Raw genomic sequence first — 22,814 nt, forward strand, 5'->3', positions numbered from 1 at the left:
TGTCTCTGTGGTGCTGGGGATGGAACCCGGGCCCTGTGCAGGCTAGGTAAGGGCTCCAACGCTGACCTACGCCCCCAGCTCCCGCCACTCCAGGGTCTCTGATTCAGTAGGTCCGGACCTTTTGAAATGGCGACCCATGCCCAGGTGACGCTGCTGGTTTGGGGACCGCGCTTGGAGAACCACTAAATTAGAAGAATGTTCAAGGCACAGGAACAGAAAGTGCCAAGGTCCTGAGGCACAGTGTGTCGGTCATATCTGAGGGACAGCAAGGACATCAGTGTGGCTGAAGAAGAGTACGTCGTGCTGAGAACGTCTGGGTACCTCAGAGGAAGGCCAGAGAAGCTGGGTCACGTAAGACCTGGAGCTGTGGAAGGCTTTCAGTCGTACTCGGAGTGACACAGGGAGCAGGAGGGTGAGGCCAGCCAACTGATTTTTTTTAAAGAACGGCGGGGTTGTGGTGTTGAAGATAGACTTTCCGGGGCGGGGGAGGAGGGAGGGGAAGTGAGGAGGAGCTGCCCTGCGCAGGCGCCAGGTGCGGTGGCAGGGACAGGTGTAGGTGTGAGGAGAGGTGGGACTCATGCGTTGAAGGGAGAGCCACGGGGTCTGTCGGTGGGGACTGTAGGGTGGGAGGCCCGGAGACCGGCTGGTGCTGCAGTTCTGACCCCAAGAGCTGGATGGAGCTGCAGCTGCTGTGACTGAGACAGAGACTGAGACTCGGCGCTCCAGCAAGGATAAGTTTGCAAAATGAATCAAGAATTCATCCTTGGACGTGTCCAGATGGAGACATCCCCTGGAAGTCTAAGTGGAGATGTCAAGGGGACAGGTGGATCTATGAGCCTGAGCCTCGGCAGAGCAAAGGGGCTAGAGATTCCACTCGGGGAGCCATCAGCGGAGAGAGAGGCGGGTGATCTCTCACTGTAGGGTCTGGGACCCCTTTCCTAGTGTGTCGCATCTAACTCGCAGACAGGAAGGATCCCGAAGGGTCGACACTCGGTCCAACTTCACCTGCTTACTAATACAGCTGTGTACCAGACACTGTACCTGGCACCACTAGAACACAGAAATGAGAAACCCAGTCCAAGACACGTGGATCAACCACTACATTTTTTTTTCTGGGCAATGCAGGGGATGTAAAGAGGAGTAATATAACTAAATCCACAAATGTTTATTAGACCTATTAGATCACAAGTCCTTGGTTTTGTAGAGCTTGCAAGATGAGTCACCCAACTCAGCCAACATGGACGAGCACCTGCTTTGTACTTAGACCCAGCGAGGGTAGAAAAAGAAGTAGCTGCTTTCCATTTAGTAAACACTTATTAGTGCCTACTGTGTACACAGCCCTTGGCTAGGTAAGAGCGGATGCCCAGGTGAGCAGAACACTGCCCCTGACCGCAGACAAGTGGCAGGTCCATTCCATCTCCTGCACCAGCTTTGATCAATTGGTAGTGACCAGGGCTGCGTGGAGGAACCCAAGATGGGGGCTCAGCAGAAATGAGTGCCCCAATGGATCAGTGGCGTCTGCTGCAAGCAGCGTGGAGAAGGCAGTGGCTTATGTGCCCTAGAATTGGCACTGCTGGGCCCCAGGACAGGGGCTCGACAGACTGGAATGGGCAGGGCCCTTCCGCAGCCGTGCCTGTGTTCTCCGATTCTCCTGTGAGCAGCGTCTGTAATGGGCGGAAAGAGCCTGTTTTGTAGTGGAGGCTGTGCTTCTTGGGACATTCACTAAATAATAGCTATCAGCCACCGCGGCTTTCACAGAGCGATTTTCCTTTATCCTCGCAATCCTGGGGAATAAGCAGGGCAGGTATCACTGTCCTCATTTTGCCAATGAGGAAATAAACGCAATGAGAGAGAAAGTGACTCGTCGGAGTCTCCACGGTTAGAGCCGGAGCCACAGCCGTGGACCCAGAACCTGGAAACGGGACCCGAGACCCTGGGCAGCCTCCGTGGCTCCCCGGGGGAGCAGTCCTGACCGCTTCTCGCACAGGAACCTCTAGTCCGAAAGCCTCTGATGGCATTCGGTCCTCCCGGGAGCTCTTCCGGGGAAGCTGACCTCCCCATTTTACAGCCAAGGAAACTGAGGCTTGAGAGAGGACGGAAAATGAAAGTGGGAGACTAGGAGGATGGCTGAATCCAAGGCTGGGGGGTGAGAGGGAAGGGGAAGGCAGGAGGCACGGTGCTCCCCAAGGGTCTCATTTGGGGAGGGCGGCAGCAGGCTGGGAGCCTCTGATTGTCCCATCTGCAGCCAGAGAGAGTGCGGCTCAGCAGCCCTCGGGCCCAAGCCAGGAATCAATCGCGGGCCTCTGCAGAGACGACTTCTAAAGATGTTTTTAATTAAAGTCCAGGAAGATCTATATGTGCAATATCTCCTTGCCTAGCAACGGCACTGGCTTTCACCACCCAGGTCGGGGAGGGGGGCAGGAGGTCTCCGGTGGGGAGAGGTGGCAGAGGGGAGCAGAGGCCCTGGCCTTCAGGAGATGGCCCTGGGGCTCAGGTGATTTGCACAGGAAGGAGCGGTCCATGTCTCTCTTTGTCTTTTCCCATCGACAAATCATCCACCAAACATGAGCTCTGTCTTGTGCCAGGCCACGTACCCGTGGGGTGCTGGGTGCTAGGTGATAAAGCCGCCTTCAAGGGCCTAGCACAGAGTGGGGGCTCTCTAGGTGTGGGAGGAACGAACGCTCGTGAATCATGAACACTAATGTTTACTTACAGAAACTGGCAGAGGATGCTTCTGAGGGGTCTTAAAATGTGGCTGTCCAAATAGACAAGGTCAGTAGACTACATGGCGATGGAGCATGTAAATGTTGAGGGGACAGAGGAGCTTGTGGGTCTCACTTTGGGGTGGCAGGAGAGTCCTCTTTCTCAGGGGAATTTATCAGGTTCACACAGACACGCAGGGGCTGCCTGGGTGGGCAAGACTCTCACTGGGATCTATAACGAAAGAAAGAGTGAGAGGAGGGTGTTCGGGAGCCTGGGCCCCTGGAGAAGGCTGTTTGCAATGTGCAGGGTCCCTCACCTCACGGTGCCTGACCTCACTTTTCTGCTCCTTGTCCCTCCTCCTGCTGTCCTCCACCCTGCGTCATAGGTGTTTCTGTCTCTATTCCATTTTCTCGGCCTCTACTTGACCTCTGTGTTTCTGCCTCTTTCTGTTGTGCTCTCTGCCCCGCTTTCTGTCCCTGTGTCCATTGGTCCCTCATTTCTCCACCTCGAACCCACTTTCTTGCCCCTCCTCTCGGTGCTCCCCCCTCCTCTGCTGGGCTCTGGACCCACCCGTCCTTCTCGGTCCTGCAGCCTCGCCTCCTGTGCGGCGGCCTCTCTGCCTCCCCTGGGTGTTATTCATCTGCATTGAGCTGCCCTGCGTGGGTGGCCGGCAGCAAGGTCAAGAGTGGCCCTGTGAGCCAGCGTTGTGAGCCGTGATCCAAAGGGAGCTGGGGGGGAGCTTGGGGAGGGGTTTGTTTCCTGTGTGATCTGAGCGTCCCCGGACTCGACAAGTGGTTTTTAATTTTTAATAGAAAGCGTTCCGTGCAGTGCTGGCAGCAGCAGGGGGTGGGACTCGGTTTTTTTTTTTTTTTTTTTTTTTTTTACAAATGTTTGGGAAGCTAAATGTGAGCCTGGGGTGTCCCCAGGCCCAGCAGGGTAGCAGAGGAGGTAGGGAAGAAGCAGGGTGGTAATAATCACAAACATCTTCAGAATAATGACACTTGCTCACCGTCACTGAGGACCGGGTTCTTTTCCGGAGTGCTTCATTTCTTCCTTCTCATCAAGGGGTCTCCCACACCCAGGGATCAGGGGGACAAGGTGTGATCTCTATTTTGCAGAAGGGGGACCAGGTCCCTGTCTGCCCGTCAGCTCAGTGATTTTCCTGCAGACACACAGAGCTGGGGACAGGGCTGCAGTGAGACCTGTGTGCCGTCCCCGAGCTCCGCTCCACTCAGGGCCACCCACTCCTGGAGCCCGTTGGGGCCTCGGTTGCACCCCCACCCCCCACAGCAAGTGTTAAGGGACAAAGCAGGACACAGGTCCCAATTCCACCCGGGATGGACCATGTGAGAGCTACCCATACACCATGAGAAATCGGCAACCCCCTGCCTCCGGATGCTGGTGCCCAGTGGAGCCTACTCAGGGTCCGGGACATGGCACCAGCTGCTTCCTGACTACACACAGGAGGAAAGGAGTGAGCTCCCATGGGCACCCACTGCCCCCCAGCCTTACCAGCCTCTTGGATCCATCATCTCTCACCCTCCGAGCATCTCAGAGATACAGGAGGCACCTTCTCATAGTGCAGGTGAGGAAACAGGCCAGACGGGGAAAGACTTGACCGAGGATAGGGTGTGAGGACATGGTGGGATTTGAACCCAGGACCCTGAGGCCAAAGCTCACCCATTCTCCTTGGAGGTGTGAGGAGCGTCTTCTCTCAGGACTGTGACTTCTCCACAGTTGGTGGGTGTGAGGCACCTTGTGCTTCCTTCTGGTCAACCTCAGGACAGGTGCATGAGTCCAGGAGAGTGACCTGCTGGCTAGGCAGAGCTGGCTTGGAATTTCCCCTACTAGTTACTAATGATGTGACCCTGGATGTCATCGAACCTCTCCGTGACTCAGTTCTCTCGTCAGTTCAGTCAGGATGTGGATCCAGGGCTTCAGTAGTTCTTAGCCCAGGAGGACCTTGAGAATCACTCCGGAGCTTATAAAAATGCCCTCCCCGGCTCCACCCCAAGAGCCCTGTTTAGCTGGTCTAGGACGGGGTTCAGCATCAGTTTTATTTTAAAACTCCCAAGAGCTTTCTCTGATGTGTAGCCAGGGTGAGAGCCATGGGTTCTGTGCCTTCAAGGACCTGCCTGTCCATATTTCACATTCCGCATGAACCCCTGAGCCCCGAGATCCTGTTTACCCAAGAATCCCTTGGGCAGCCTTCCTGTCCTCATCCAGCCTGGACTTAGGCTCTCAAGCACCATTTAGTAGGAAGGGCTGGTGGGCAGCACCCTGGACAGTGCCCTGCTTGTCCCAGCAACCCCAGCCCACTCCCGGAAGTCTGGGCTTGGACCGGCTGCCCAAGACTCCCGCCCTTCCTCTCCTCTCCCCGCCTTCTCCTTTCTCTGAGTTTTCCCTCTCTCGTTCGCCCATCTACTTTGACTCCAGTTGACCCCCTCTTGCCTTTAAGGCAGGATCCAGGTGAGTTTGGACATCAGATCCACCTGCGCTTGAATCCTGCCTCCCCGACTTCCTTACCTGAAACACCCAGCCAGGCGCTGTCCTTGGTGCTGAACACGGGAATCTGAGATCTCATAAAGGGTTTGGTGGTGCCATCACTGAGGACATTGGGCATGAAGAAGTTCCAAGCTCAACTCAGCCTCCACATCCTCATCTGGAAAGTGGAAATTTCCGCAGGGCTCACTGCAGGGCCTTATTGCATAATTTCCATGAGATAACCCATACTATGGCTTGCACCACGGTATCCAGCACAAAGTAGTAATTCAACAAAGGCAATCTGTAGTAGTCATTGTTATTGAATAATAATATGTAATCGTGGGTTTCAGTTCACGAAAGGCATATCGGTTTTCAGAAGTTTTGTGATATCACACTGGTGACTTGAAATTGGGCCATGGTGGGAGTATTTACACCACAGAAATCAATGGATGTCAGAAAGGTGGGGTATCCCTTCCCCACTCCACCTATGTCATAGAGCTGTAGTGAGATCTCAGACTGGCCGTGGCAGTACCTTGTGCTGGGCCTGGGGGGGAGGTCCACCTAGGAAGGATGACCCTGAGGGGCTCACAGCAGCCATGAGCCTGGGACCCCTTGTCTCCAGTTCCAGGGAGCCACTGACTGGGGGAGGTGGGAGGGTGTGTGGCCTGAAGAAGTCGTTCCTGCAGGGCCTGGGAGAGCGGTGGTGAATCACTGGCCCTTCACGGTCCCAACGTGTCGGCATTAACTGTAATGGCTGCAATAAAGAATCCCAGATTGGGGAAATGATTCCATCATCCCCGCGGGAGTCCCTGGGATGCAGCCAGGGAGACAGAGAAGGAGAGAGAGTGCGCTCAGCCATGTCCCTGGGGAGTTGCTCAGCCCATGGGGTGGAGGGAACAGGCAGGAGGAGTGAGTGGAGATCCTCCCTCCTAACATCCAACAGCCACCGTCTATGGAGCACCGTCACGAGCCTGATGCTTTATGTATCTTCTCCCATTTCAATACCTCTGCCAGGGAGGCGTGATGGCACTGTGCGCTGGCCTGCGGGCCCCAGAGACAGCAACCACCTGCATGGATCGGGTTCTTAGTGTGGCCCAGTCACTGTCCTTGGTGCTGAACACGAAAATCTATTTGAATTCTCAAACCCATCTCGGGAGTTTGGTGATGCTGTCACTTCATTTCATGAATGAGGGGGTTGAGGCATGAAGGGGTTCATGACATGTCCAAGGTCAAAAGTCTAATAAATGGCAGTGCCACCACTGATTATGATTCAGTACAACCAGCCACTGTCCCCACAGTCCCTGCTTATGCTGTTATTGGTACCCAGGAAGGCTTTGGCCTCACAGTCCTGGGTTCGAATCCCACAGCTACTTCACACTGTGACCTCAGTCAAGTCTTTCGCCCTCTCTGGCCTGTGTCCTCCCCTGTGGTATTAGAGGCTCCCACTCTGAATCTCTGAGATGCTCAGAGGGTTAGAGGTAATGGATTTAAGGGGCTGGTAAAGCCAGGTGTGGAGTGGCGCTCCTTCTCTGTGTAGTCAGTGAGCATCTGGGGCCGTGTCCTTGGCACTGAGTTGGAGATCTCAGGCACCAGCAACAGGAGGGAGGGGGCTTGCCCACTCCTCGTCCCCAGCTTGTCAGGGCAACTTGGACACGGTTGACATGGAGCTGGAGCCGCCAAAGAGAGGCGCATTGCAGGGCCGGCTTGGGAGGCTCTGGCTGGGAGGGGGACCCACAGAGGGAAATGAGAAATGCAAAGGAGTGAAAAATAAATACATGTGTCTGTCTGGAATGATCGAGGGCCCCAGGCGGGAGGCGGGAGAGGCGGGCAGCAGGCTGGGCTGAGCAGAACTGCTGCAGTAGCACTTCCAGGCTCACTCATTAGCCAAACAGTGAACTGGCCTCACCTCCCAGCATGCCACTGTGCCAGCCCCGAGAGCCCAGCCCTGTTGGAGGGAGTACCCCAGCCAATCCCAGTGGGAGATGCCCACCCATCAGAGGGCATGTCCCTGAGGTGGGGTCTCGATCTCCTTCCATTGGGTTACATCCCAAGCCCCCAAGGCTCCCTCTGGGTCTTCCAGCCCATTCCGTCTTTCTGGAAAGGTTCAGATGGACTAGACAGCTTCGCTGGCCCCTCCGATTGACCCCTCCCCCACCCGGTCCAGGCTCACGTCCCAAGCCCTGCTTTCGTCAAATTGAACATGATGTCAAATTAGAGCCATCTCTGGGACAGGCCGAGAGAAGCTCCCAGTTTAATGAGGCAGCGTCGAAAATCAATAACTTAATTGCCGCTGTTTGATGGACTTTTATCCAATTTATACTCTCCCCAGCAGGCTACGTGCAGAGCATGAGGACGAGCGCCTGGGACTGCGGGGGGCTGCTGGGCACCCGGAGGAGGGGCAGGGAGGGCACCGGCCCAAGCTGCTTTCCAAGGGGAAAGCTGGGCACTGAGTTCTACTGCCCAGGGCCCCCGAGACACCAACCCCCAGCCCCAGTGAACTCAGCTGTCCCTCTGGGCTGTCTGTCCCCTCCTGCCAAGGTGGGGGCAGAGAGGCAGAGTTCTGAGGAGCCAAAGAGGCTGGAGTGGTTAAGACCTCTGGGTCAGGAGGCAGGTGCCTGGTCTCTGGTCCTGGCTCGGACTCTGACTGTGGCGACCTTAACCGGGATAATGATTGCTGCCACCACCTTTGAGAGGCTGCCCCCAGCCACTCGGTGCTGGGAGTTCAGAATCCATTCCCTCAGCCGGGTGCCGGGAGACCAGGGGCATCCCCGTCTTGTTGGGGAGGGAGCACATTCAGAGCCCCGCTGCCAGGAACCACCCTGGGGCGGTGACATCCAGACCGGACTCCATGGTAACCCCTGGCCACTAGGAGGGCCCGGGGGTGCAGCCCCCGTGACTCGGCGTGGGAATGGGGTGTGTGAGGGGGCTGGCTTCAGTGACCTCCAGAGGGTCTCCTCTCCCAGCTTCCCGGGGGTGGGCGAGGTGGAGGGAGGAGTACAACAGCTGCAGTGACCCCCTGTCTTGCTTGGTCCCCGGGACTCAGGCACGTCCGTGATGCAGGTGATGGCCTCGGATGCAGATGACCCCACGTACGGCAGCAGCGCCCGGCTGGTGTACAGCGTGCTGGATGGCGAGCCCCACTTCACCGTGGACCCTAAGACCGGTGAGGGCGGGGCGGGGCCAGAGGGGCGGCGGGGTCGGGGGGGCGGGGCCAGAGGGGCGGGGCCAGAGGGTGGATCTTGGGGGCTGTAAGGGGCGTGGCCTGAGGCAGAGACTGGCAGGGGGCGGTGCCCAAGGGGCAGGTGGAGAACCACCCGGACTTGAACTCTAGCCTTCTGACCCGAGGCTGACGTGTGCCTCAGAGGATGATAGACAGGCACCTTGCAGGGTCCAGAGACTCCGGGCCAGGGGAAGGAGGGGCAGCGGGGCAGGAAGAGGGCGAGCGGGGCAACAGAAAAATGGGGAGGGGCCCCTGCAGGACTAACAGGAAGACAAAAGGCAGGACCTCAGCGTCTGAACTCAGCGGCCTCGTTAGTCCTTGGGCTCATCTGAGGCAGGCGCATCCTCAGTCCTTATGGGGTCGCGAGGGTCTCTTTCAGCAGTCCTGGGAGGGGCTTCTTTCGGGGGTTTGAAAGCTCTGCTTACCGGGCTGCTGTTGAGGATCTGATGGAGAGGCAAACGCTTAGAGGCCGCTTTCCCACAACCCACTCCCCCCTCACCACCCCCTCCAAACAGGGGTGCAGCACCCACCAACCCCCACTTCCCTTACTCTGGGGTTAGAACTTAACTAGTCTCTCAGGGGCCTTGGGAGAGTGCCAGGGAAGACAGTGAGAGGATGGAGGCTCAGAGAGGTGAAGTGACTCACTCGAGGTCACACAGCTGGGAGAGCTGCTGATTCCACTGGGGCGCTCTCACTGCCCCTGGAGTGGGAGAGAGATGAGACATCAGACACCACAGAACGTTTGTCAAATGCCATGATGGGGCTCAGTGGACTGTAGAAGGAGGGGCAGGCCTGGGCCCGGGCAATCGGGATGCAAGGTGGCAGCCAGATGGAGACTCCAGAGAAGGGCATTCCAGACAGAGGCTCAGAGCAGGCAAAATAGGGAGGAGAGTGACTGCTGCCCCAGGGACTGTCACCAGAGCCTGGAGGCCATGTGGAGAGGTGGCAGGAACCGTGATGGCCTAAGCCAAGCTGAGGGCAACGACAGGAGGTGGGGGTTGGTGAATCGGGTTTGGGGTTTTTGTTTGTGGGTTGGTTTGGTTGGGTTTGGAGGAAGGAGGATTCCAGTCTTGAAGCGCAGTTAGAATTGCGTTCTCTTCCACATAATATCCTCATTCCTTTTTTCCTCCTTGCTCAAGTGATACATTTTAGAAAACATTAAATAAATGTTAAAAAGAAAGTACTTCCCATTCCCTAGTCTGGTAATTGCAACCCCAAAGGTGGCTGCTTGGTGTGTGCATCCTAGGAGATCTTGGATTCATTCACTTGGAAAATATTAAGTCATTTTAAAAGATAGATTAGACATTGCAAGGTTCAAAATTCAAAAAGTTCAAATGAGTACTTAGTGGCAATTCTTCACCCCATCCCGTCCCCAAGCCAACCAGTCTGTGTCCCCAAGGCAACCAATGTAATTTTCCTGTGAATCTTTCCAGAGCTATTCTGTGCATACATAAGAAAATAAGACACAGGTATTTGTTTTATTTTTTTTCCATGAATGGTAGCTATAAGCATACACTGCTTGCTCTTTTGCTTCACAATACGTCTTGAAGATTACTCCATATCAGTCCATAAAGAGCTTCCTCATTCTTCTGTTTAATGCCTGTTATGGATACACCAAAATTTATTGCACACTCCCCTATTGATGGACACTTATGCTGTTTCCAATCTTTTGCTACCACGAACACTGCTACAGCGAATAACCTCATACATACATCATTTTGTGCCTGTGTGAGCATATCTGCAGGATAATTTTCAGGAAGTAGAAAAGCTGGGTCAAGGAGCACATGCATTTGGAATCCCAACAGATAATGCCAAACTGTACCAGATTATGCTCCCGTGAGCCACGTGGGAGAGTCACTTCCCCCTCCTCCTCACCACCACCACGGGCTCATAGATGACTTCTGAGTGGGGAGTGACATGCTCAGGTTTTCATTTTAACAAGATCCCTTGGGCTGCTGCGGTACAGCTTGGCTCCAAGGCAGGAAATGGAGTCAGGGAGGCCTCAGAGCCGGGGTGCCCAGCATAGAGCCCCAAAGGACAAACCCAAAAGCTTGCATTCTTTCTCAGCACCCACTTGGATTCCTTAGTCCATCTGTCTAGCTGGGATGCCAGAAGTGATAGGGATTGAAGATGAGGGTACATGGAGATGCTGCGAGGAGAGATTGGGGGTGCAGTGAGATCCTGCAAAGGGCACACCCTGGGCAGAGCCAGGTCCCAAAGTTCGAATCCCCTGATTCTTCTCTCCCCTAGTCCTGTGTATTGGCCAGGTGGGGGGCACCTCGTACAGAAGCAGGAGGAGTGTGAATGACAAAAGCCATTAGGAGCCCAGGAATTAGCAAATGTGCACCGGGGTCAGGTGCAGAGCTAAGGAATCCTGTTTCAGCCGTACTGACTTTAGGATGAGAGAAAATGGGGGAAAGAAACCTCCAGAACTTCCAGGGGCCCATCTGAAATATGGGTGTGGAGCTCTGAGGATGTTTGGGGCTCTTTAAGTTTTGGCTCCCCATGTGCACCAGGGGGTGAGGGTGCCTCTTTGTATGATTGCTGAGAGGATTGGGGGGGAGTCTATTCATGCATTCAAGTATTTATTGAGTGCCTACTATGTGCCTGCTCTGGGCACCAGGAATGCAGCAAAGGGCACATTCAGGACCCTCTGGAGATTTTATTGACATATTGCTATATGTTTGGTCTTGATGAATGCAAGGGAGAACCATAAACCAGGGTGGGGAGTAGACTTGGATGAAGAGATTAGGGCAGCCTTATTCTGGGGAAGTGACCTTGAGGTAGAGATCTGGATGGAGTGAGGGTGTGGGCCACAGGAGTTGGGGGCAAGAGCACTGCAGGCCTGAGGAGCAGCAGGTAGGTCAGGTGTCCTGCCCAGCACTGGGCACAGGGGATGAGGATGTCAGTGATGGGGACTTGGTCCTTCTAGTAAGGACTTTGGAGAGGATAAGCCTTCAGGAGGAGAGGAAGAGAAAGCCACAGATACGAGGGAAGGGCAAGGACTGAGAATTGGGACTGAGAGGGGTGGGCAGATGAGAGACTGGGCTCTACAGCCGGAGGACAGCCACTCTCCGGGGATCATCCCCCACTGCAGAGGGTCGGGAGAGGGTGCCAAGTGTGTGTTCTGGACCCAGGAGAGCAGAAACAACTCCCCTGAACCAGAAGAGGGGCATCCTGCAAGACGGACAAAGGCGATCCACCGGGGTCCTTCTTCCAGGGTCTCCGGCGCAGGCTGAGAGGGTGCTTTCTGACACTTCCCAGGAAGACCCAGATTTCTCCTCCAGGTGCCCCCAGCCCCCTGCCAGAGCCGCCCTGCTACCCTGCCCAGCTCCGTTTCCCCAGCCAGGAATATTCCGCCGCTGCGGGTCTATATTTAGCAGCTGCTGCGAGGTACAGTCTGTTCTCGCTGTGCAGATAGCAGGGAGCAGAGCAGAAAGGGCCGGAGAGGAAGGTGTGAGGAGGGCGGGGGTGGGGCGCCACCACAGCCGAGGCCAGAGGAGGAATTAACTTGTGTGCTTTAAAGGCCAGGCCTGCCAGCAAGCCCCCCACAGGGGCGACAGGGATGGCATTTGAGGGCTAATGAGGCGTCACACCGGCTCCAGAGCCCCTTCTGCAGTATTTGGAGGGGACAGCAGGGGCGGCGAGGACAACAGCTGGAACTGGGGGCGATGGGTGAAGAAGGCAGCGGGGAGCCGTGGCCGGGTTATAATTACCAGCCCCCGCCCACCAGCGCCCCAGCAGGAATAGAAAGATTCCCAGAGACTCCAAGATCTCTGCTGAAAATTCTGGAGACGTCCATTTTACCCGGAGAGAATGGAAAGTACATTTGTTGAGCACCTGCTAAGTGCTGGACCCTGGAGTCAGGATGTTGAACCAGACCTGGCTTCTGTCCTCACCAGGTTTTGCTCTGACAGAGAAACCACAAACAGACAGGCAGGTACCCCCAGGCAGTGAGGGAGCTGTGGAGGGGCAGCAGGATCAGTGAGTCCAATTGTCATTCGAACATTCTGTGCCGGCCATACTGATAGGCTAATGAGCAAGGCCAGCACAGCCTCTCCCAACTCATGAGGGTGCCCAAGTCAGGGCTTGAAGAAAGGATGAGCAAGACATCTCCTAACTGTGGATGCTCCTCTTGCCAGAAGCTTGGTCTCTTCTAAGTCCTATCGAGTGCCTATCCCATTTTACAGAATAGAAAACAGAAGCTCAGACAGTTCAAAAACTTGCCCAAGGCCAGGCACAGTGGCCCACGCCTATAATCCCAGCAACTAGGGAGGCTGAGGTAGGAGGATCACGAGTTCAAAACCAGCCTCAGCAATAGTGAGGCATTAAGTACCTCAGTGAGACCCTGTCTCTAGATAAAATACAAAATAGGGCTGAGGATGTGGCTCATGGTCAAATGACCCTGAGTTCAATCCCCAGTACAAAAAAAAAAAAAAAAAAAAAAAAACACTTGCCCAAGGTCAGAGTATAAATGGTAGAAAGAAGACATGAACTCATGTCTGTCTGACTCCAGAGTCTCTGCTTTTTACCCTGCTCATATCTGATTCTGTGTATCTCTGGTACATAGTAGGCCCTCTGTGAGGGTCTAATGAATGAATGAGTGAATGAATTTGCCAAGCCAGAAAGTTTGAAGACTAATTTCATGGACTGATTTGAGGTTTTCGTCCCCCAGACCCCTCCGTGGTGGGTTTGTCCCAGAGAGAGGAGTGGGATAGAGAGAGTGGCCATAACCCATCCCTGTGTGCCGCCCCAGTAAAGGTATCTCTCAGGATCTGTGGGAGGCTGGCTTCAGGACCCCTGCAGACACCAAAACCCATGGACACTCCAGTCTCTTCTACCAAATGGTATAGTACTCACAACCTTTCATTGACTTTAAATCATCTCCAGATTACGTATAACAACTAATGTAAAGTAAATGCTATGTAAACGGTTGTTAAACTCTATTGTTTGAGGAATAGATGGGGGGAAATCTGTCTGTGTTCCACAGAGACTCAATTTTTTCCCGAATGTTTTCATTCTGCAGTTGGTTGAATCTGAGGATGTGGAACCCACAGATACATAACCTCAATGGGACTTGCCCCTCCCACCAAGAGGTGGAGTCTATTTTCCCCACCCCTTGATTTGCAGGCCTGTGGTTTGCTTTGGCCAATAGGATGTGGCAGAGGGATATTATGCAAATTCCAAGGTTGGGCCTTAAGGGCCCTGGCAGCTTTAGGTTTTGCATCCCTGGAACTTAATCCCCAGCCAACGCGGGATGAGAGACCACTGTGTCTCAGCCACAGCAGAATCACAGCCCCGGTGTGGCTCAGGTCGACCTGGACCTTCCAGCCCAGGTGATCCTTCCGTTAAGCACACCTGAAAACCCGCAGAAACAGCCCCGCCAACCGGCTCTTCTACCAGTTGGCTGTGGCGGCTGCCCCAAGTGCAGGGCTCAAGGCCACCTTTTGTCTGTCACAATTCTGTGGGCTGCCGGGGCCGTTCTTTTTTGGGGGGGGATCACTCAGGTGGCAACAGTTGGCTGCCAGGTCACTGGGGGTTGACGCAGCTGGGGGACCGCTGGTGTGTGGCCTTTCATCCTGGGCTTCTTCCTGGCACAGTGGTCTCAGGAATCCAGAAGGACGGTCCGGTACACAGGGCTTGTCTGGCTCCTGATTTAGTGGCACTTGCTGAGGTCCCATAGGCCAAGTAAGTCACATGGCCAAGGCCAGATTCAGCGTGGGAGAGAGTGACACAGGGTTTTGGATACCAAGAAATGTGGTTCTTTGAGAGCGGTCACCATAGCAACCTACCGCCACAGCAGCGTGTGACCTGGGAACAGGGTCCAGGGGCAGCATGGTCCCTGGATGCCCGCCTCCTAGATGCCCAGAGATGGCACCCAAAACACACGCTCCTCAGACTTCATGGCCAGTTTCCAAGTGAGAAGCGTCGAGTGTCCCCCAGTCCCCTGGAGCTGGGAGTGGCAGGGACAGCAGGAGGCTACCACCTGGAGCCTCTGTCCTCACCCAGAGCCAGGCCCCTGCTGCAAGCCCACTAACAGCCTTTGGTGCCCGAGCCTGTAAGTGCACACGGGCCCCAGGGCTCTGCGCTCAGTGCCATCCTCCTGTAACCGACCTCCACAGGGCTGGTGCCAAGGGTGTCCACTCCAGTCGGCTCCCTCCCCTTCCCCTGGCACCCCCTGCTCTCTGGCCTGCTGGCTGCTGGCCGTCCGTCTGTCCACCTGCCTCTCCCGCCCACTCCCAGCACCTTCACACTCTCCGTGGTTCTTCCTCTCCATTTCTCTAGCTCCCTGTCCCTCTGTGGGTCTCTCTGTCTCTTCCTGTATTTCTCCCATTCCTTCCTTCCCTTCCCCCCCCTTCTACCTCTAGGTCTCCATCCTCCCCCCCTCCCCTCCCCCAGCCGGCCTTTCTCCTGTCCCTCTCCCTCTCCGTGTCTCTACCCTGTGGCACGGCTTCCTGTTTCTTGCTAGAGTCCCCCCCTCTGTCTGTCTGTCTCTCTCCCCCCCTTCTTCCTGTCCCCCCCCTTCGTGTTCTTCCCACCCTCCGGGCAGAGGACAGGACAGACTCCATCTCCCCAGGCAGCCCCTGCTGTCCAAATGCAAAGACTCACTTAAGGGAGCCGCTGAGGCCCAGAGGGCACCCCTTCCTCTCTGGGCATCTCATGGCAGCACCAGAGCCTCCCGAGGGGCTTGCTGCATGATTGAAGGGGGCTGCCCTGATTAGCACTGAGAAAAACAGGGAGGGCCGTCCAGGAGCTGAGACAGGACCCCACAGGTGGTGTCCCTCTGTCAGAGGCCCCTGGAACCTGGGGGTGAGTGGGACAGGATGTGAGGTAGGCTGGGCAGGGGCCTCCCTCTCCACAGAGGTCTAGAAGGGCAGTTCCGACTGTGGACTCTGGCACCTCTATTTAAGTCCTTGCTGTGTGTTTTCTACAGTGTGACCTTAGGCAAGGTATTTGGCCTCTCTGTGCCTCCGTCTCCTCACCCCAAAATGGGCATAATCACGGCCCTTCCCCATAAGGACGCTGCGAGGATTAAAGGAGGCAACTCACCCCAGAGGCTGGGGACCATCTCCTGCAGAGCAAATGCACATGCTTCTCCTGGTGGCTGTCCACTGACTTTGCCCCAGAGCCCACTTGATGACGTCTGGAGGCAGTTTTAACTGGGGCGGGAGAGTTGATCTACTGTGGGAGGCCAAGGGTGCTGCTAAATGTCCTACAATGGACAGGACCGCGCACACACACGCGCACACACACGCACACGAATGATCCACATGCCAACAGCGCCCAGTTGAGCGGACCTCTTCTCAGGAAGGGGCTGTGGGTGTCCTCGTTTCACAGATGAGGACACTGAGGTTCAGAGAGGTGAAGGGATTTGCACAAAATCACGTGGCCAAAAAATGGCAGAGCTGGGATTTATCCCAAGTCATCTGCTTCCAAGGCCCCCAGTCCCCGCAAAGGCCAGCGGCATGTGGCACAGGAGGGGCCGGCAGGGGGCCCAGTGAGGAGCCACAAAGGCCACTGATGGGGTCTGTATGAGCCTCGTCTGGACCCCATGCCCCTCCCATCTCCCTGTGGATCCCACACCAGCAGGACCACTCCAAGCCCCCCATGCCTGGGAACCCCACCACACGCACGCACAAGCACACACACACACAGAGACACACACACGCACACACACAGAGAGACACACATGCGCGCACACACACACAGACGCGCACACACACACAGAAACACACATATGCACACACACGCGCACACACACACAGAGAGACGCACACACGCACACGCGCACACACATTCTGCAGCCTCCTGTACTGTGGCCTTTATTGGAGTCCGAGGCTGTTCGGGGACAGCAGGAGCGGAGCTTGGGTTTTATGGGGCGCATCACGGGGCTGCTGGTGCGTGACTCCACCTGCGCTCAGGCCCTGGATGCCACCTGTCACCACCTGGTGCTCGGCAGGTTGGAGGGGGTGTCACCAGAGGCTCTGAACGCCTCACCGACGGCCCCTGCAGACCCCGGGCCCTTCTGCTGGCAGGGAGACAGGAGGCCCGGCCTCCCTCTGCAGATCCATCTTGCTGCCCCCTCTGCTCCCACCCCCGCCCATGAGCAGCTCCGAGGAGTGTTTGCTGGTGACTTGCTGGTGTCCAGATGGAGGACGCAGAGCGGGGAGGGGTGGGGGGCCGAGGCTGGGGGAGTTTGTGGAGGGGACTCGTGTGAATAGGGATGCGTGACGGCAGCTTGTGTGTGTGTGTGTGTGTGTGTGGTGGTTGCGGAGCTCACGCCAGCACTGTGGCCGCATCGATGACTTCCGTGTCACCCACTCTCCTGAACTGGAACTGCGCCTCCGCTCCGCAGGTCTGAGTCCTACCTGGGCCTGTGCAGGGGACGCCACATCAGCCAGCCGCTGGTGGCCGGTCCCCTGGCCTCACCCTTACTCACCCACAGGCGTGATCCGGACGGCCGTGCCTGACCTTGACCGCGAGAGCCAGGAGCGCTACGAGGTGGTGATCCAGGCCACAGACATGGCCGGGCAGCTGGGTGGCCTCTCAGGCTCCACCACCGTCACCATCGTGGTCACCGATGTCAACGATAACCCACCCCGGTTCCCACAGAGTGAGTGACCCCTTCCCGGAGCAAGGCCACATCTGTGTCTGCTAGCCCGCCCAAGCCCCCCACTGGCCGCGGTCCTCTTTAGCTTTCCGCCTGGAGAGACGCTCCTGCCCCTCCCCCTGTCCACCGAGGGCCCCTTACCCTGCCCCCTCTTCCCGCACAGGAAGAGGCTGAGCCCACCTGGCCCTGCTGTCCGGCCACCCCAGCTCCCAGTGGCCTTCCCCACACGGGGCCTGCTGGCCGCCCAGCCCCCTGCTGCTGAACAGCTGGCGAAGGGCGGGGTCCGGCTGGGCGAGGGGCTTGGGCAGACAAGGCAGCGGCCACCACACCCAGGCCCACACTTGTGCCTGGAGGAACTGAGTCTGAGCGACAGGCGCTCCCTGCCTCTGGGACCCTGGACGGCAGGAGCCCGAGAGGCCGGCTTCTCTGGCCAGGCCCCGCCTGCCCATCAGCCCGGCCAGCCCCTCCGTCCCAGGCTCAGGCCGAGAGCCGGGCCACAGGGAAGCCACCGCAGCTGGCAGAGACTAAGAGCTGCCGGGAGCCCGGCTGATTCCTATCAGGGAGTCATTACTCGAGGGCCGCTGCTCTCGCATTAGGCCGCCCCAGGGGACTGACCCCGCAAGATAAGGGAAGCCAATCCCTTCGCTGAGCACACAGCAGCCTGGTACCCAGACAGACAGGTGCAGGCCGGGAGCCTGGCACAGAAGCCAGCCCGCGCCTACCCCCGGCCCAGCCGCCCACCCATGGGGCTCCAAGCGCCAAGCGGCCCTCTGCCCAGCTGGGCCTGGCGGTGCGAGCCGTGAGCAGAATGGGGAGGCTGAGCGGAGGAGGTGCCAGGGCACGGGGGACTTCTTCATTCCTCCCTCCCTCCCTCCCCTCCCCGTTTCTCTGTCGTGAAGCACAGGACACGCAGAGGGCCCAAGACAGAAAGGTCCAGTCCAACAGTTAATTATAAAGCAGACTCTCCAGGAGCCACCCTCCAGGCCCCAGAGCCTCATGACGTCCCCACCCCTTCCTCCGCATTAACCGCCACTCGCGTCTGTTACTATCTTTTCTACTCTCTCCATCTGCCTCACCAAACATCATAGTCTAATTTTACCCATTTTTAACCTAGTACAGGTGGAATCCTGCAATATACATAATTTCACTTCTTTCTTTTTTCTCTCAAAATTGTGTTTATGAACCCACACCATTGCCTGTGGCTGTGTTCATTTTCCTTGCTGTATAGTATTCCATTATCTATCTCTTCAGCTGTTGAGGAATATTTGAGTCCTTCCCAGTTTGGGGCTGTTAGGAAGGATCCTGCTTTGGCCATCCTTGCAACGCCCACCCCCCAGGGCCCATTTGTGCACATTTCTCCAGTGTGTACACAGAGGAGTGAAAAGGCTGGGTCATGGGATATACCTGGTCACTAAATAAGGCCAAATTGTTTTTCCCATGAAAAATCGCACACGCTGCTTGCGCACATCCTCACCAGCCCTTGGGATTGTCAGACCCTTTGAGTCCTGTTCCTGGTGACGTGCTGGGCGCCCAGCTGGCTCCCGTTCCCGTCTCCCTGGCTACTCACAGGTTCCACTGAGGGGACAGCCTGGTGTCCGCAGGCGCTGAGGGTGTCTGCTGAATGGGAGATGCAGCCCCTGTCTCCAGAGCTGAGAGAATAAGCAGAACAGGAGAGGGAAATGCAGTAGCCCCACGAGGGGACGGGGACGAGGGGGGGCCCTCAGGAGCACAGGAGGGGGCCTGAGGGGCGGGCGCTTCCCGGGGCTCAGGTTCAGAGCAGGATTGGGAGCCGGGAGGGAGGGGGCGAAGGGAGGGCCGCCTGGGGGCATCCAGACCTGCAGCCGGCTGAGCCCGAGCCGGGCACGGAGCAGGAGAGGGGCCAGGGCAGCCAGGGCCAGTAGCCGGCCCAGGGCAGCGGGGAGCCATGGGAGGGATCAGAGCCAGGGGGGAGCAGGTCTGGCTTGTGCCGCAGAAAGAGCCCTCCAGGTGGCTGTGTGACAACAGGCAGGGCGGCCACTCAGTGCAGGGTGACCTGGGCACGCAGAGGCCCCCGAGGCCCATTCCACCCACAGCCCCTGCCTCACCCGGGCTGGCCCTCCGAGTAAGGGACCTCCGCACCTGACCCTGCTCTGGGCGGAGAGCACGGCGCTGCCCACTCCCCTGCCTCCCGTCACCTCCCAGCTGCCAGGCACCGCACCCTGGGCCTGCTCCTGCCGTCCCGCGGTCTAGCACGTCCCTCCCCGGTGTCTGCCTGGCTCCCTCCTCGCCTCCCTCTGATGGGAGTGTGCCCAAACGTCACTTCCAGCATGGACCCCAGGGCCCACGAGCTCGGCACGACGTGCCACCCCAGCCCTGGTCAGGTGACGTGCAGCTGCCCTCCCCCCGACCACCCACGTTCCCTCTGTGTTTCCCCCCGAGTCTCTGTCACCGCTGGACACACTGTATCCAAGGGGTCTCGTCTGTGGCCCGGCCCCCGTGCCTAGGGCTGTGCCCCGTCTGGGACATCGCAGGGCTCCCTGCACCAACGGACCGAGGGACCAGACCAACAGGAAGTCGGCCCGCAGCCCCGGCCTTCCACTGGCCACCGCAGTGCCCGCTGGTGGCACGTCCCCAAATCACTCAGCAAATAAGCCCAGGGATCCCAATGGGGACCGTCCTCTCCGCGCGGCCCCTCCCGGCCCCCGGCCTGGCTGACCCAGGGCTGGCCGCGGTCGGGACCCAGGCTGCGCTGCCCGCTCACGAGCGTGTCCCCACAGAGCTGTACCAGTTCAGCATCCAGGAGTCGGCTCCGGTGGGCACGGCCGTGGGCCGGGTGAAGGCCGAGGACTCGGACGTGGGCGAGAACACGGACATGACCTACCACCTCAAGGCGGAGAGCGGCAGCGGGGGCAACGCCTTCAAGGTCACCACGGACAGCGACACTCAGGAGGCCATCATAGTCCTGCAGAAGGTGCGGCTGCCTGGGGAGGGGGGCAGGCCCTAGGGGCAGCGGGGTCTGGGAGGCCTCTGAGCAGTCACACATCCCAGCCTGGTCCCACTGCGGGGATTGAGTCCCTAGAGACCCGGGAGCAGCCTGGGAAACACTGACGCTGTCGCTTTACAAGAGCTGTTTTACAGATGAGAAAAAGGAGGCACAGAGAGGTCAAGTGATTTGGTTGAGGTTGCACAGCTACTTGCTGGAGCTAAGATTCCATCCACATTTGAGTCCGTGCTTTTCAACATCACAGTGTGGGTTTCAGCTCCGTTCGTTCATGCTCCTAATGTCCTTTAACCTCATTTTCCTCCTAAAGGAGAGGTCGCTATCCACATTTTTACAAGTGAGAAAAAGGCTCAGAGAGGTAAAGGGCTTGCCCAAGATTTCACCTCACGGGACAGAGTTGGGCTGAATGACGGCCCGACAGTTCCCAACTCCCTCCCCGAGTCTAACAGCCTTCCTTCCTTCATCTGACTGGCCCCGGAACCAAAAGCTAAAACTGCAAACGTGGGTCCCCGAGGAGAAGGAGACGGAGGTCAAATAAAGAAGCAAAAACTCCCTCTTCCAGGGCCTGGCCTTGGGCTCAGGAATGTAGGGCTGCACAGGCCATCAGGACTGTCCACTCACTCTCCCAGGGAGGCCTGTACTGACCCCATGTTCTCACCAGCCCTTGCATACCTCCAGGGACAGGCGGCTCACTCTCTGCTATGGACAGCTCCCTTCCTCCCCTCCGCCAGGACCTGCCTCCTTAGATCACTCGGCAGTAGCTCCGCCTCCAGTGTGCCACACAGCCACCTGCCCCGACTCCCGTCACCCGCCCCACACGCCCAGAGTGACCCACTCTTTGCCTGGCACTGACGGTGTAAGGACACAGCCCAGGTCCCCAGGGCTGCCCCGAGGATGATAACCGTGTAGCGAGGGCTTCTGATGAGGTGCTGCCCCACCGCGTCTCGGGTGTTAACTGGTCCAGTCCCGGCAGCAGCCCTGGGAGGCCGATCGCTGCCTATTTTATTGATGAGAAAGGGAGGCCCCAAGTTCAGTAACCCGCTCAAGGTCATGTGCTGAGCATGGGCGGCCCAGCAGGGACACAGGCCCGGTGCTCCGGCTCAGCGTCCCCCTTTGAGCACGGTGTGGTTTTCCGTCCTTGTGCCTCTGGGTGAACTTACTGTAAACTGAGCCCGTTTCACAGATGGAGGGTGGCCCAAGAGGCCCAGCCTCCCAAAGAGGCCCAGCCTCCCAGAGTGGCCGAATGGGGCCCAAGCCCACCTGCAGGGCCCAGCAGGGTGTGTGCTCACGTCCCCCCAGAGCTGCCCACCCCCAGAGCTGCCCTACCCAGGCTGGGAGCTCCTGCCTGCTCCGGCAGCACCTGGCGCCCGAGGCGTCTCTGTGGAGTCCCGATGGCCGCGGAGGCCGGGCCCTGCCTGAGTGATGAGCCGGCTCCAGAGTCCGGCGGTCACTCCCCGGCCAGGACGGCCACCACCTGCCCCTGCATCCTGACTTCCCAGGCAACAGGACGCAGGAAGGAGGTGGCCGCGTGTGTTGCTGGAGAAGGGCCGGTGGGGGCCCCTGGGGGTGGTGGGACCCCATCAGCAGGGCAGGCACCTGCCCATGGGTCAGTCGGCCAGGGGCCAAGTCTTGCTTACCCTGAGGCCCGTGGAGGCCACAGTCACAGTCACTGCAGCAGAGCTGGGTGGGAACCAGGTTCCGGTGACTTGGGTGTTGGGAGAGGAACGGGTCCTGGAGCCACACCGTGGGTGGGACCCTGGCTCTGTGGTGACTAACTGCTCAGTGACCTGGGGCTGGTTCCTGGGCCTCTCTGGTCTCAGGTGCACAGTGAGATGGTGAAGCTGCGGGCCTGCTGGGGTCCTCGCGGGGCACAGTCACAGCGCTGGCACATGCTCCGTGTGTGTTCAAAACATCCATGAGCTGTCCCAGCAAGCTGCGCGAAAGGCAGGACATGTGGGTGACAGCACCTGGCCCTGAGTGGCTCTTCCTAGGGACCATCCCCGGGTCTGACAAACAGTTGGTTCCCGGTCCAGCCCAGACACCCGGGACGGGCGCAGGCAGCAGTGACAGTGGCCACCTGGCTTCCTCGGTGTCCCCTGACGGCCCTCTGTCCCCCGCAGCGCCTGGACTTCGAGTCGCAGCCCGTGCACACTGTGGTCCTGGAGGCCCTCAACAAGTTCGTGGACCCCCGCTTCGCGGACCTGGGCACGTTCCGCGACCAAGCGATCGTGCGCGTGGCGGTGACGGACGTGGACGAGCCCCCCGAGTTCCGGCCGCCCTCGGGCCTCCTGGAGGTGCAGGAGGACGCGCAGGTGGGCTCCCTGGTCGGCGTGGTGACGGCGCGGGACCCCGACGCCGCCAACCGGCCCGTCCGGTGAGACCCCCGCCCGGGGCCGACGCCTGCTGCCTGCTATCCCGCCACCAAGGCGACACGGGAGGGGGTGGCCCCAGAGCCGGGCAGAGAGGAAGGCGGCCGGAGCGGGGGAGGGGCCCAGAGGCTCAGGGGGGGACAGGGCTGTCGGGCTGAACCGGGACTAACTGTCAGAGCGCAGAGAAATGGCCGCAGGTCCCCTGCCCAGCCAGTCCAGGCCCCGCGTGTCCTCTGGCACCGGCTCCGTCCTGGCAGCCCCCGGGCTCTACCAGACACCTCCACCCGCCAGCGCTCAGGGCTGAGTTCCTGTCCCTCCACCCACAGAACACGACCGGGCTCCAGAGTGACACCGCCGTCCCTCCAGTTGTTCAGGTCCTCAACCCCTCCCCCTCTCTCCCTCTCCCTCTCTCCCTCTCTCCCTCTCCCTCTCTCCCTCTCTCTCTCT

The 22,814-nt window shown here is 58.2% G+C and overlaps 1 protein-coding gene across 1 annotated transcript in view; it reads left to right on the forward strand.

Moving 5' to 3' along the window:
* Positions 1 to 22,814, forward strand: part of Cdh22 (cadherin 22) — a 59,776-nt gene that overhangs the window by 12,210 nt on the left and 24,752 nt on the right. Inside the window, exons 3-6 of the mRNA XM_027954351.2 lie at positions 8,231 to 8,350; positions 16,854 to 17,021; positions 19,775 to 19,968; positions 22,119 to 22,372. Coding sequence (XP_027810152.2) covers positions 8,231 to 8,350; positions 16,854 to 17,021; positions 19,775 to 19,968; positions 22,119 to 22,372 — 736 coding nt within the window. The remainder of the gene's footprint in view (positions 1 to 8,230; positions 8,351 to 16,853; positions 17,022 to 19,774; positions 19,969 to 22,118; positions 22,373 to 22,814) is intronic.

The sequence above is a fragment of the Marmota flaviventris genome, chromosome 2, assembly GCF_047511675.1.
Source record: "Marmota flaviventris isolate mMarFla1 chromosome 2, mMarFla1.hap1, whole genome shotgun sequence".
Taxonomy (NCBI): Eukaryota; Metazoa; Chordata; class Mammalia; order Rodentia; family Sciuridae; genus Marmota; species Marmota flaviventris.